Genomic DNA, 14210 nt, shown 5'->3' on the forward strand with positions numbered 1-14210 from the left:
AAATAGAAGAACAAGAACTAATCAATGAAATAGAACGTTCAAAACTTTTGTTATGTGACGAAGATGATTTGCGCAGTTTGACAGACATTAAACCTGTTGTTCAATTGCTAATATTTACGGAGCAACACGATGACACCGATGAGAAGAACCACTATGTTGCAGCGATACCTGCCACTGAACAACCATCAAGGGGGATAACGTTTGGTGACGTTGTAGGGCAGCAGAACCGCGTTGCTGACGAACTGACGGCTAGGCGCGGAAGCGGGAACGCACCTCGAGGAGACGGCGGAGATAGAGGCATTTTCCAAGGGTTACAAGCGATGACAAATACCATCCAGGAGAGTTTTAATTAACCGAGACCTGACATTTTAACTTAAAGTGGTAATCCGGCAGATTATTGCGAATTTATGAGAATTTTTGAAACAAACATTGAGAGTAGAGCTACTGATTTTAGTTTACGTCTGTCTTATTTCATTCAATATTGTCCAGGTGAGACTAAGCGATCTATTGAGGACTGCGTTGTACTTTCACCTGAAAATGGCTTTAAAGAGCAAAGGCCATTTTGGCTTCACGGTATGGTAAGCCGCATCTTGTCACGCGGTCCCATGTAGATCGTTTAGTTAATTGTCAGCCGTTAAAAGCAAATGATTTTCAGGGTCTCATGAGATTATCCCTAGAAATGGAAAAATATGAGATAACACTTTCTTAGTTAGGTTTTATGTCAGATTTTAATAGCTCTGAAAATTTGTGGAAAATAGTAAAACGCCTGCCTATGCACATTAAAACAAAATGGGTTGCTAAGGCTAGTTCAATTATTAACGAAGGCTGAGAAACAAACTTTAATGATTTGATGAAGTGTGTTAAGAAGCGGGCTAACGTTGCAAATACTATGTATGGGCAAGATCTAGCTGGTGAGGGGGTCAATAAAGGTAGAAATAGTGCTGTAGTGAATGGGCCGAAAGGTGAGAGAGTTACAACTTTAGCCACATCGGTAAGTAATAATGACATTGTCCCAGCAGCGCGTATCTTGTCATGTGTATTTTGAAAGGGATGGCATAAACTGATAGACTGCAATGAATTAAAACAAAAGGATGTTGAATACAAAATAGCACTTGTAAGAAAGCACAAAAGGTGCGACAATTGTTTAAACTTCAAGCATATTGCAAAGTTTCAACTTTTGGCTACTAAGCTTGTTTCTGTAGTTTTTCATATAAATATTCAAGTTCTTCAGACATCCTGATGTCTTGATGTCTAAATTATAAGTACTGTGATAAGCATTTGTGTTGACCTCCATATTAAGAGCACAGAGCTAGTGTTTTTAACATTACGTACACTTTCATTTTAAAATATTGACCTTAAAGATAAAAGCACATTTAGTTATTTCTATTATATTATGTATATATGTGTATTGACCTTGATTTAAAAATCACATTTTGTTACGAAAAAAGATATATTAAGCACATCTTGGTTAAGTAATAGCAATTTCTATCTCCCATCAGATTATAATAGATTTAAACTGTCGTCGTTGCTAGATAAAAGACATCGTTTTTAAACTTTATATAACTTTCTTATTTAAGACATGACAAGTTAGGTCACTATAAACGGCATCATAATGATAAGAATTAAAACTAGGGATTTCAATATATAGTTCTACAACGGGAATTAATACGCATTTTGAAGATGTTTGCTTCGGTAACGTTTTGCTTGATAGTGGTGTTGCTTTTTTCAGCAGCCGAAGCTGAAAATGAGATATTGAACAGAATCACAAATTTAGAAAAAGAATGCAAAGCTGAAATAAGTAAGTTAAATTCGAATGTCCGCGATTTGCAATCGGAAGTCGAAGAGTTGAAAGCAGAAAATAAATGGGGAAAAGAGCAACTACAGGACTTGATGGCCGCCACGTTTACAACAGAAGGTAAATATTGAAACCATTAACTTGTACGAATTTGATGAATATATGATTTGGCAACATCATCATAATTACTTTTTATTTTCTTCATTAGAATATTATTATCATGATTTTTTTAATAAGAGGTTAGTAAATGTAGGCACGATACCAGTGCAGGATGGCGTGAGTAGATATTGTCAATGTTGTAGCTGTTACTGCCGTTATTTAAACCTGATCAAATGTTGTTTTAAAAAACTTAGTTACAGTTATTTACACAGACATGTTAAGAAATAGTGAATAATTCAAAATAAGAGATCTGTTTTGGATAAAATATTAAATGAGGCTTGATTCGTGCTTGAACACATGAAAAATAAATATCAATTTTAATATCGACCTTTTTTCATTACTTCTAATTTTTGTGGCAATGATTATTTTGCTCTTGATAAGATTTACTTTTTACGTTTCTGCTTTATTCAGGATTGTTGGGATAAGTGTGAGGTTGTGCACGCAAACTGGTTTAAACCCCCAGAAAGTTTACATTTTACTGACCGTTCCCATGCGGTACCTATCAATCTTTGATAAACAGTTGTATATATGCAGAGTGTTGTTTGTGGAGTTTTGTGCTGTTGTTCCATGATTCTTCTTTGTGATTTTTTTCTTTTGTTTTATATGTCTTTGGCGTTCATCCTGTGCCATTAAACGGGGTTTAATGTTTAAATTTTGGGTATAGCTTGTTTCTGTAGTTTTTTTAATAAATTTTGGCCGGATATTTTTCGCATTCATTCAAACTATTTCAAGAATTTCTAATTATTGTTTTATATATGGACGACCAAGATCTTTCGGCAAAACTCCACCTACAGAAGTCACGAAAGTTCGACTGGTTCATGCAAAATGAACGCAAATTTTATTGTACAGAAAATCAAATGTGTAAATATAATCGTATGAATGTCTATAGCGGGCCAAACATTGCAATTTTCTGTATTTTATATTGAAGTGGTACATGTTATATTTATCTTCAAAGTTCATGTTTTGTAATGCATATTTACTTTGAACATATCTATTCAGCTTTATGAAATACTGAACCAAACGCACAATATACAAAACAACACATATATTAAAAATATTTTAATTCATTGGAAAACAAGCATTGTAAATGCTAAGGATAATTCCTTTCCTTAACACAATATTATATTTCAGGGTTGTAATAATAGCTTGAATTTATTAATATTTAATAGTGTATAAAGCCAATAAAGCATAGTAGAAGTTCAAAATACGGTGTAACAAAGATCGACCAGGGATTTGCCCCTACCGAGTATTCAACTCGAACCGCGTCGTACAGTTCAGTTGAAGCACTGAAGTTCTGTATTCGCGTATAGAGAAGCCTATTTTCTTCAAAGGATAGGGGTATACAAGGTTAGAAAAGTAGAGGACATAGCCAGTTTGATACTTTGGTCACTGGATAAGGTAGTGACTAGGAGTTTTGGAAGCCCATGAGAAAAGAATGGGATTTTTTTCTATGAGATTGCATCGGTGGAGGTGAACATGACAGTGTTTCATCCGAGGCAAAAGTGAAAGTTTCAATCCTGCTGCTGCTGAGTTTAAAAAGCAGAGCTGAGCATGGTGTCGGTCTTTTTTAAAGTTCTCCGTTGAAGTCTGGACGTGTGGTGGTAGTTCTTGAACGATCAGGGGTTAAAAAGAAGATCCGTAGGACAAGGTGCGAGTTTAAATTATTGAAACGGAGTAGGTAAGCTTGATTGTTTTGAGCAGGAACAGAATCAGAGAAGTCGTTAAAACGGCGAAGGTATGTTTTTATTTAATGCGTTCACGTCGATAAATTCACGAATCGACTTGATAAATGATATGATCATGGGTTTATTACTGAAATATCAAGGATCGTATGATACCTATTTGCAGACAGGCTTTATATACCGACGGGGATTTATGGGGTGTCGTCCAACAGAGTTGGACCGATCTTTTTGTGCGTTCTGACTTCAGTACAGGCACTGTCGCGGTGAGCTCGCCTGTTGCATATTCGTGCGAAAAGCACAGATTCTGTTTTGTCAGGATGGGAAGAGACCAACCAAGACTTTGACCATCTTATATTTGATGACAAATCGGTGTACAAAAATGCTTCGACAGGTTCTTCAGCGAAAATATATAAACTTGTGCCAGAAAAGAGGCAGATGTTGGATTGGATATCAGTTACAATGCCGTCTATGTAGATAAGTCTATAAAAGCAGATTATACTCCCGCATTCATTGATATCCAGCTGGTAGACGAATTCGAAATAAAAACATATTTCTTACGATCAGGAAGGTAAACCAGTACTTTTAAAACCGAAAAGTGTTCTCGTTTCCACACTCTGTCCAATACTATGAAACTATCACAGAAGACAGCACAAACTTCTTGACCTTTGCCCCACGCTTATGAGATATGTGAGCTGGTCAACCACTGGTTATCACTTTTGGTAATGTTAGATTGGAATTTGATTGGAATTTATAACAATGTTGCGCTGTCGTTTAAATATTGCGGAAGAGAGCAGAGGCACTTCCAAAAACAAATTGTGTAGGTGATGAGAAGTTTGAACAAACGCATTAGTACTTATACAATAATAAATTTACTTTGTGTTGTTGTGTCATATTAATTACAGGCTAAAAACCATTATAAATAAATTCTTACTAGTGCCCAGCATATTACAGATTAAATGTATTTATTTTAACTAGCTTTTGTCCAATTTGGTCAATTATATTTTATCAGGTAAAGGACATGTAAATTCTAGAGGAGAATTCTGAATTAGAAATGGACAAAGATATATTCTTTCAAAGGTGGGAATTGGGTGTGATTTCCTGCTATAATCACTATAAGTACAGCTATGGAATGTCATTTAAAAGCAAAGACCTGTAAATATACTTGTGAAACATGGTTTCGTGAAAAAGGAAGGTAGTTGGAAAGATGCGATGTATCTGCCTTTTCAAAGATTTTGCAGCTTGCGGATCACCTGTGAAATTTTGAACAGACATATTACATAATACCACGTAAATATAAAGTACTGAATTTTGCGCACCATGAGTAGCCATAGAATATCATACATATCAAAGTTATATTAAAGCAATTACAGTTAGTTTTCAAAATACTTTTCAAAACTAAACAAGGTAAACTCCGCCCACGTCGACAAGGACAAGATGATTTGGTTGCCTTCTTCGCCACGATCCGAACAGCACAGCCCTATCTTGGTCAAGGTCAAACCATCGTATTTGACAACGTGATAACAAATCTTGGTGGCGGATACCATCAAACCGGTGAGTTATTTTTAAATAGACAAATGCATTTGACCACGTGGTAACATACTCTGGAAGCGGATACCAAAAACACGGTGAGGTTTGCTTAAGTGACAAATGTATTCGACATAACAATGCATGATAACAAACTCATGTGGCGGATACCAATAAAACGGTGAATTCTGCTGAAGTGATAAATGTATTTGACCACGTAAAATCAAACTCTGGTGGCGGATACCAAACAACGGTAAGTTTTGCTTAAGTGACAAATGCATTTGACCACGTGATAACAAACTCGGGTGGCCGATACCAAACAACGGTGAGTTTTGCTTAAGTGACAAATGTATTTGACCACGTGATAACAAACTCGGGTGGCGGATACCAAAAAACGTTTAGTTTTGCTTAAGGGACAACTTTACCTATGATAAAGCTACCTTTATTAAATGGGGAACTTTTAATTAAATGACAATAATTTAAGTTTGGTTTGTCAACATCTGGGCATATGACTATAAGATTAAACAGTGTTTACACCTTAACAATGAAATATAATGGAAAAAAAAACATGGCGGTACCTAACAATCCTTGATAAACACACCTAGTTTTTTTTATATATAGTATGTATGCACTGTGCAGCTTGTGGAGTTTTCTGCTATTCTTCGATGTTCCTTGTTTGTGATTTTATGGTCTATGCCTTTGGCGTTTAGCCAGTGCCATTAAACCGGGTTTATGTTTAAACTTTTTGCCACTGAGCTTGTTTCTGTAGCTTTTCGCATGAATATGGAGACAAAACACTGCAATATCGAAGTGTTAACCAAATTCATTTACAATTTACAAATTTTATCAAACCATCTACCTGTGGAAACATATCTAACATTTAGCTTCCTTGGGCTTTTGTCTAGTTTACCATTTTACCAAAAATCAAGCAATGAAATCGTTGTATTGTGTCTGGTAGTTATTATGAACACAATCCTACTTTCTGTGTATTTAAGTGAAAATAACAGGAAATAAAATAGCATTGTGCCTCCAATTCTTTATTATGCAGCTGTTGACAATTCTAAAGACCCTTCTACCTCAGTCATTGGCTATTTTATATATTGATCAAATTCCAAAGTACACGTTGAAATCAGAACCATACTTTTAAAAGCTTATCGTTACTTTTTTCAAACATCAAATTCGAGCCAAGGAGGAATTCGGGCCAAGCGATTTCGAGCCAACGGGGTTCGACTGTACATTTATATATGGCAGACACAAATGGATCGCTTTATCTGAATCGTTGTCCCCGTTGTCGGTGTCGATCGCGGCGACATCAAACTCTGTAAATCAATAACTTCTGACAGACCTTTAGTACCAAATTTTATTTGCCATATGTCAATGTCCGTAGATGACTTTTGGGATCATTAGATCAACAGTCAAAGTCATGTTGCCCTTAAATTGAATGAAAACGCTTTCCGATTTTTACCTTGTGAAAGAAGTGGTCATGAATCCAATTACTGTGTATGGACATTGGTTATGGCCGGTAAATAACCCATAAAGAGCTTACGGTCAGAAGGTCATCGGCCAAGGTAAGATGAAGTTTATTTGAAAAGTCCTGTTGATGAAAACAAGTGAATTACTTGTTTAGGGTTCCTTAATCTTTATATTAATCCTATTCATGGTCATCAAATGATGCATGTTCAATTTGGGATCAGTAGATCAGAAGGATAGTTTTATTTTGCTATGTCTAAGACGCCTTATCGTATGAACCTCAAAGTTAGCAATACGTTTTTATAGGAATAAGAGATAAATAAGTCCAGATGAGGGTGACCCCTTATCAGTAATTGCAAGTATAGTTAATATATATGTAGATAATGTTTGGTTTTGATAATAGGTTGTATAGATCACAATATTCGAACTTACGAACATGCATATAAATTAAAGCTCCACTCTCAAAGATATAACGTTTTGACATTTTTCTTTTTGCCTTAGAACGAGCCATTTTTTGCGAAAATCCATGGAAACCAGTTACATAAGACTGCTAACAAAAACTTATTATATTTGAGTTCAAAGTTTAATGTTTTATGCATTTTTCTTAAACCGTTAGTAGCGGTTTACACCATAACACATTAATTTTCGAACGAAAATACGCAAATCTGCGGTCTGATCTTTTGTCAGCAATCTTTTATCATTGGTTTGCGGATATTTGCGCAAAAGTTTGCTCTTTGCAAGAAAAACATACTTTTTGGTAACAATGGTATAACTATGAGAGTGCAGCTTTTAAGGGGGTATCATATACGTTACACTTGATAGATGATTAAAATTAGAAAACAAATCTTAATCCATATGTTTTTTATTATTAAAATCAAATGGGTCAAACGTAACAGTGCATTGAAAAAGAAAAACAGAATTGTTTCTAATGATGTACTCTATAAATAACTACCAAAAAGAGCAAATGTCATTTTTGCACCTTTGTACCCCTTTTTACAGGCATTGACACAGATGCATAACCTAAATTGTGCCCATTTTAGCATGATTTTTGTTTCAGGTTTGTTTACTGCACCGTATGACGGGGTGTACGTCTTTTCTGTGACGCTTGTCACAGCTTTTGATCAATCCAGCCATGCAAGCTTCTTCAAGAACAGCGAGCAAATCACCGTTATGTATTTCCATGGCAACGCTATTCACGATTATGACACATCGACCCAGACAATTGTCCTTGACCTCTACAGAGGAGACATAGTCTCGATCAGGCAAACTGAGAGTGCCAAAAGCTATCACTCCAATGACCACTGTCTGTATTCAGGCTTTCTTCTGAAACAGAAGCTTTCAACTGGAACCGTTGGATGAACTTGTCTGTCAATTTGCAAATACAAGTTTACGTATTTTTACATTAGTTATTATACGACCACATAACAAAGTATTTTACATCGTCTGTTATGATACGCCCAACACACAAAGCATTTAAAATCGTCTGTTATGATACGTCCGTTCAACAATGCATTTTAAAGTGTCTGTTATGATACGTACACACAACAATGCATTTTAAAGTGTCTGTTATAAAAATGTCAACACAACAATGCATTTTAAAGTGTCTGTTATTATACGTCCACACAACACAACATTTTTAATTTATGTTATAATATGTCCACACAACAAAATATTTTAAAGTGTCTGTTATGATACGTACACACAACAAAACATCTTAAAAGTGTCTGTAATGAAACGTCCACACAACAATGCATTCTAAAGTGTCTGTTATGATACGTCCACACAACAAGGCATTTTAAAGTGTCTGTTATGATACGTCCACACAACAATGCATTTTAAAGTGTCTGTTATGATACGTCCACACAACAATGCATTTTAAAGTGTCTGTTATGATACGTCCACACAACAAGGCATTTTAAAGTGTCTGTAATGATACGTCCACACAACAATGCATTTTAAAGTGTCTGTTATGATACGTCCACACAACGATGCATTTTAAAGTGTCTGTTATGGTACGTCCCCATAACAAAACATCTTAAAGTGCCTGTTATGATACGTCCACACAACAATGCATTTTAAAGTGTCTGTTATGATACGTAAACACAACAATGCATTTTAAAGTGTATGTTATGATACGTTCACACAACAAAACATCTTAAAGTGTCTGTTATGAAACGCAGCACAGCAATGCATTTTAAAGTGTCTTTTTGTGATACGTCCACACAACAAAACATCTTAAAGTGTTTGTTATGAAACGTCAGCACAGCAATGCATTTTAAAGTATTTTGTTATGATACGTCCACACAACAATGCATTTTTAAGTATCTGTTAAGATACGTCCACACAACAAAACATCTTATACTGTCTGTTTTAAACGTCCGCACAACAATGCATTTTAAAGTGTCTGTTATAAAACGTTCGCACAGCAATGCATTTTAAAGTGTCTTTTATCATACGTCCACACAACAATGCATTTTAAAGTGTCTGTCATGATACGTCATCACAACAATACATTTTAAGTATCTGTTAAAATACCTCCACACAAAAAAAACATTTTAAAGTGTCGGTTATGATACGTCCGCACAAATAAAAACTATCGTAAAGTGTCTGTTATGATACGTCCACCCAACAATGCATTTTAAAGTGTCTGTTATGATACGTTCGCACAACAATGCATTCTAAAGTGTCTGTTATGATACGACCACACAACAAAACATCTTAAAGTGTCTGTTTTGAAACCTCCGCACAACAATGCATACTAAAAAATTTGTTATGATACGTCCGCACAACTATGCATTCTAAAGTGTCTGTTATGATACGTCCACACAACAATGTATTCTAAAGTGTCTGTTATGATACGACCACACAACAAAACATCTTAAAATGTATGTTATAAAACCTCCGCACAACAATGCATTTTAAAAAGTTTGTTATGATACGTCCGCACAACAATGCATTCTAAAGTGTCTGCTATAATATGCCCGCACAACCATGTATTTTAAAGTGTCTGTTATGATACGTCCGCGCAACAATGTATTTTAAAGTGTCTGTTATGATACGTCCGCACAACAATGTATTTGTAAGTGTCTGTTATGAAACGTCCGCACAACAATGTATTTTAAAGTGTCTGTTATGATACGTCCGCACAACAATGTATTTTTAAGTGTCTGTTAGGATACGTCCGCACATCAATGTATTTTAAAGTGTCTGTTATGATACGTCCACACAACAATGTATTTTAAAGTGTCTGTTATGATACGTCCGCACAACTATGCATTCTAAAGTGTCTATTATGATACGTCCACACAACAATGCATTCTAAAGTGTCTGTTATGATACGTCCGCTCAACTATGCATTCTAAAGTGTTTGTTATGATACGTCCATACAACAATGCATTTTAAAGTGTCTGTTATGATACGTCAACACAACAATGCATTTTAAAGTGTCTGTTATGATACGTCCACACAACAATGCTTTTTATAGTGTCTGTTGTGATACGTCAACACAACAATGCATTTTAAAGTGTCTGTTATAAAACGTTCGCACAGCAATGCATTTTAAAGTGTCTTTTATCATACGTCCACACAGCAATGCATTTTAAAGTGTCTGTCATGATACGTCATCACAACAATGCATTCTAAAGTGTCTGCTATAATATGCCCGCACAACAATGTATTTAAAAGTGTCTGTTATGATACGTCCGCACAACAATGTATTTTAAAGTGTCTGTTATGATACGTCCGCACAACAATGTATTTGTAAGTGTCTGTTATGAAACGTCCGCACAACAATGTATTTTAAAGTGTCTGTTATGATACGTCCGCACAACAATGTATTTTTAAGTGTCTGTTAGGATACGTCCGCACATCAATGTATTTTAAAGTGTCTGTTATGATACGTCCACACAACAATGTATTTTAAAGTGTCTGTTATGATACGTCCGCACAACTATGCATTCTAAAGTGTCTATTATGATACGTCCACACAACAATGCATTCTAAAGTGTCTGTTATGATACGTCCGCTCAACTATGCATTCTAAAGTGTTTGTTATGATACGTCCATACAACAATGCATTTTAAAGTGTCTGTTATGATACGTCAACACAACAATGCATTTTAAAGTGTCTGTTATGATACGTCCACACAACAATGCTTTTTATAGTGTCTGTTGTGATACGTCAACACAACAATGCATTTTAAAGTGTCTGTTATAAAACGTTCGCACAGCAATGCATTTTAAAGTGTCTTTTATCATACGTCCACACAACAATGCATTTTAAAGTGTCTGTCATGATACGTCATCACAACAATGCATTTTAAGTATCTGTTAAGATACGTCCACAATTATTTTTTTTAAAGTGTCGGTTATGATACGTCCGCACAAATAAAAACTATCGTAAAGTGTCTGTTATGATACGTCCACCCAACAATGCATTTTAAAGTGTCTGTTATGATACGTCCGCACAACAATGCATTCTAAAGTGTCTGTTATGATACGACCACACAACAAAACAACTTAAAGTGTCTGTTTTGAAACCTCCGCACAACAATGCATACTAAAAAATTTGTTATGATACGTCCGCACAACTATGCATTCTAAAGTGTCTGTTATGATACGTCCCCACAACAATGTATTCTAAAGTGTCTGTTATGATACGTCCACACAACAAAACATCTTAAAGTGTATGTTATGAAACCTCCGCACAACAATGCATTTTAAAAAGTTTGTTATGATACGTCCGCACAACAATGCATTCTAAAGTGTCTGCTATAATACGTCCGCACAACAATGTATTTTAAAGTGTCTGTTATGAAATGTCCGCACAACAATGTATTTTAAAGTGTCTGTTATGATACGTCCGCACAACAATGTATTTTTAAGTGTCTGTTATAATACGTCCGCACATCAATGTATTTTAAAGTGTCTGTTATGATACGTCCACACAACAATGTATTTTAAAGTGTCTGTTATGATACGTCCGCACAACTATGCATTCTAAAGTGTCTATTATGATACGTCCACACAACAATGCATTCTAAAGTGTCTGTTATGATACGACCACACAACAAAACATCTTAAAGTGTCTGTTATGAAACGTCCGCACAACAATGCATTTTTAAAAGTTTGTTATGATACGTCCACACAACAATGCATTCTAAAGTGTCTGTTATGATACGTCCGCTCAACTATGCATTCTAAAGTGTTTGTTATGATACGTCCATACAACAATGCATTTTAAAGTGTCTGTTATGATACGTCAACACAACAATGCATTTTAAAGTGTCTGTTATGATACGTCTACACAACAATGCTTTTTATAGTGTCTGTTATGATACGTCAACACAACAATGCATTTTAAAGTTTAAGTTATGAAACGTCCACACAACAATGCATTTTAAAGTGTATGTTATGAAACGTCCACACAACAAGGCAGTTTAAAGTGTCTGTTATGAAACGTTTGCACAATAATGTATTTTAAAGTGTCTGTTATGATACGTCCGCACAACAATGCATTCTAAAGTGTCTGTTATGATACGACCACACAACAAAACATCTTAAAGTGTCTGTTATGATACGTCAACACAACAATGCATTTTAAAGTGTCTGTTATGATACGTCCGCACAACAGTGCATTTTAAAGTGTCTATCTGTTATGATACGTCGGTACAACAAAACATCTATACGACCGCACAACAATGCATTTTAAAGTGTCTGTTATGAAACGTCCGCACAATAATGCATTTTAAAGTGTCTGTAATGATACGTCCACACAACAATCGCTTCGTACCATGAACCTGTATTAGCCAGGGATGTCTTGGACGTTTCATACCAAACTTACCAATATATTTTTGACATTTCACACATTGATCACACGTTATTTATCATCATATGTATTGGAACATTCCACTAGCTCTGAAAAAAATGTCATATTTCATTATGCCCCTAGAGGCAGCATCGTGCCAACAGCAGTAATAACAGTGCTTTGATAAATAATTATTGCCAAATGTGTGCTCACAAAGTCAAACCCCGAGCTGTGGTCATATCAATGTATTATCCAGGTGTGTTCTGTCTGTTCGTTTAAATACTTTTTATTTTGGCCTGTCGCAAGTCAAGTTAGAAATATTGACTTGCTATGAGATCAATTTATATACACATCTTGATGGTAAATACGCATGTATGAATATACTATTGTGAATAAAAGTGTAATTGATTGACAAAAATATAAATAATTGCCAAAATACGAAATTAATTGGCTAATTTTAAATTCAAGAGATATAAAATTTCAAGGCATAGTTCACACGATATAAAACAAACGTTAATGATAAAGAATAGGCTGACAACACTGATTGAGAAATTAAAGTTGTATAAAAAGTGTCCGCACAAAAAGTGTATGTTATAAAAAAAATAAAAAAATACTTATTTGCTTCTTTTTATTTTGACTGATCGCCGGTCAGACACAGCTGTTATTTCCCTTTGTATAGGGTGAAATCGCTGCTTTAAATCGCATACCTGTCGTGAGTTTTAGCGGCAAGAAGCACAGGCTACATTAAACATATGCTATAGTATAAAAGTAGAGACAACTTAAGTGTCCACCAACTTTCCCTCTCGATAGCTTAATGGGGGAGCGCTCGTTTCGGGCGCGAAAGCTCGGGGTCTAAATCCCGACCTTTTAACCGGAAGTTGTTAAAAATATGGTGTTGGTAGCTCCCGCTCCATGCGCTCGGTATTTAAAGGAAAAAACGTCGCAGTTTCAAAAGAAATGTACAACGAATGTTCAACTTTTCTTTTGGACGTTTTGACTGTATTGTTTTAACTTAATCGGAACAACTACGCCATACGAAAAGCCAATCGAAGCACCTCTACCATTTTCCTTCGAAAACAACCTCGGATGAATAGGACGAATTACACCATTTCGGAAGTACCTACTCATTGTTACATGCCCTTTTTTCTCTTTTAATTAACACATGTCAGTGAATCAAAGCATGGTTATACCATTGCCTACTTTCCATACTTAATTATAATAACATATTCAGTAATTTAATTTTGACTGTCATCACAGTACAACTGAATATATTTAGGCAAAGCATAAGTAAGCTGATTGGTTTGTGATTTCAGACACAAGCTGAACATTCCAGATCTACTTGATTTACTTTTTATTATTTACATTTTCACCGCATTTTTCGTTCTCCTGCACCTGACATCGTCAGTTTCTCGAAAACACAGTGGTTACGTTCAACTAATTTTATTGTTCTTAAAAGAAACGTATTTTTCTCTCAGGCGTGTTTTATGGAAATTCTCAAATGGGACTTTATTCCAACATAAAGTGTTGGGGTCATGATTTGCTTATCATTTGAAATTATGTATATGTACAAGTCAAGGTTATTGTCAACTACGTACATGACTATTCTGACTGAACTTGTACAGAGTGATAAGAAATAAAACCTTTAAACAGTATTATAACTTATCTATGGCATCTATTTCACTTTTTGAAAATGGTCGCTTCGGGCACGATTTGCTTGGTTGTGGTGTTGCTTTTTACACAAACCGAAGCTGAAAATGAGATATTAAACAGAATC

General features: G+C 35.2%; 1 protein-coding gene across 1 annotated transcript; it reads left to right on the forward strand.

Annotated features, from left to right (window-relative positions):
• The first annotated feature begins 1663 nt into the window (after window positions 1–1663).
• On the forward strand, window positions 1664–8028 carry LOC128239086 (complement C1q-like protein 4). Its single transcript, XM_052955546.1, has 3 exons — window positions 1664–1915; window positions 5041–5187; window positions 7688–8028. Exons 1-3 carry the CDS (start codon window positions 1681–1683, stop codon window positions 7987–7989), a joined length of 684 nt encoding a protein of 227 aa, XP_052811506.1. The 5' UTR covers window positions 1664–1680; the 3' UTR covers window positions 7990–8028.
• Window positions 8029–14210: the final 6182 nt, after the last annotated feature.

The sequence above is a fragment of the Mya arenaria genome, chromosome 6 (genome assembly GCF_026914265.1).
Source record: "Mya arenaria isolate MELC-2E11 chromosome 6, ASM2691426v1".
Taxonomy (NCBI): domain Eukaryota; kingdom Metazoa; phylum Mollusca; class Bivalvia; order Myida; family Myidae; genus Mya; species Mya arenaria.

Excerpts from the sequence above, each read along its gene's own strand:
- LOC128239086 (XM_052955546.1), top strand. The coding sequence starts at position 1,681 with ATGTTTGCTTCGGTAACGTTTTGCTTGATAGTGGTGTTGCTTTTTTCA. Across the intron at positions 1,916-5,040 it reads CGCCACGTTTACAACAGAAG|GTAAACTCCGCCCACGTCGA; the intron begins GTAAATATTGAA and ends AAACTAAACAAG. Across the intron at positions 5,188-7,687 it reads TGGCGGATACCATCAAACCG|GTTTGTTTACTGCACCGTAT; the intron begins GTGAGTTATTTT and ends TTTTTGTTTCAG.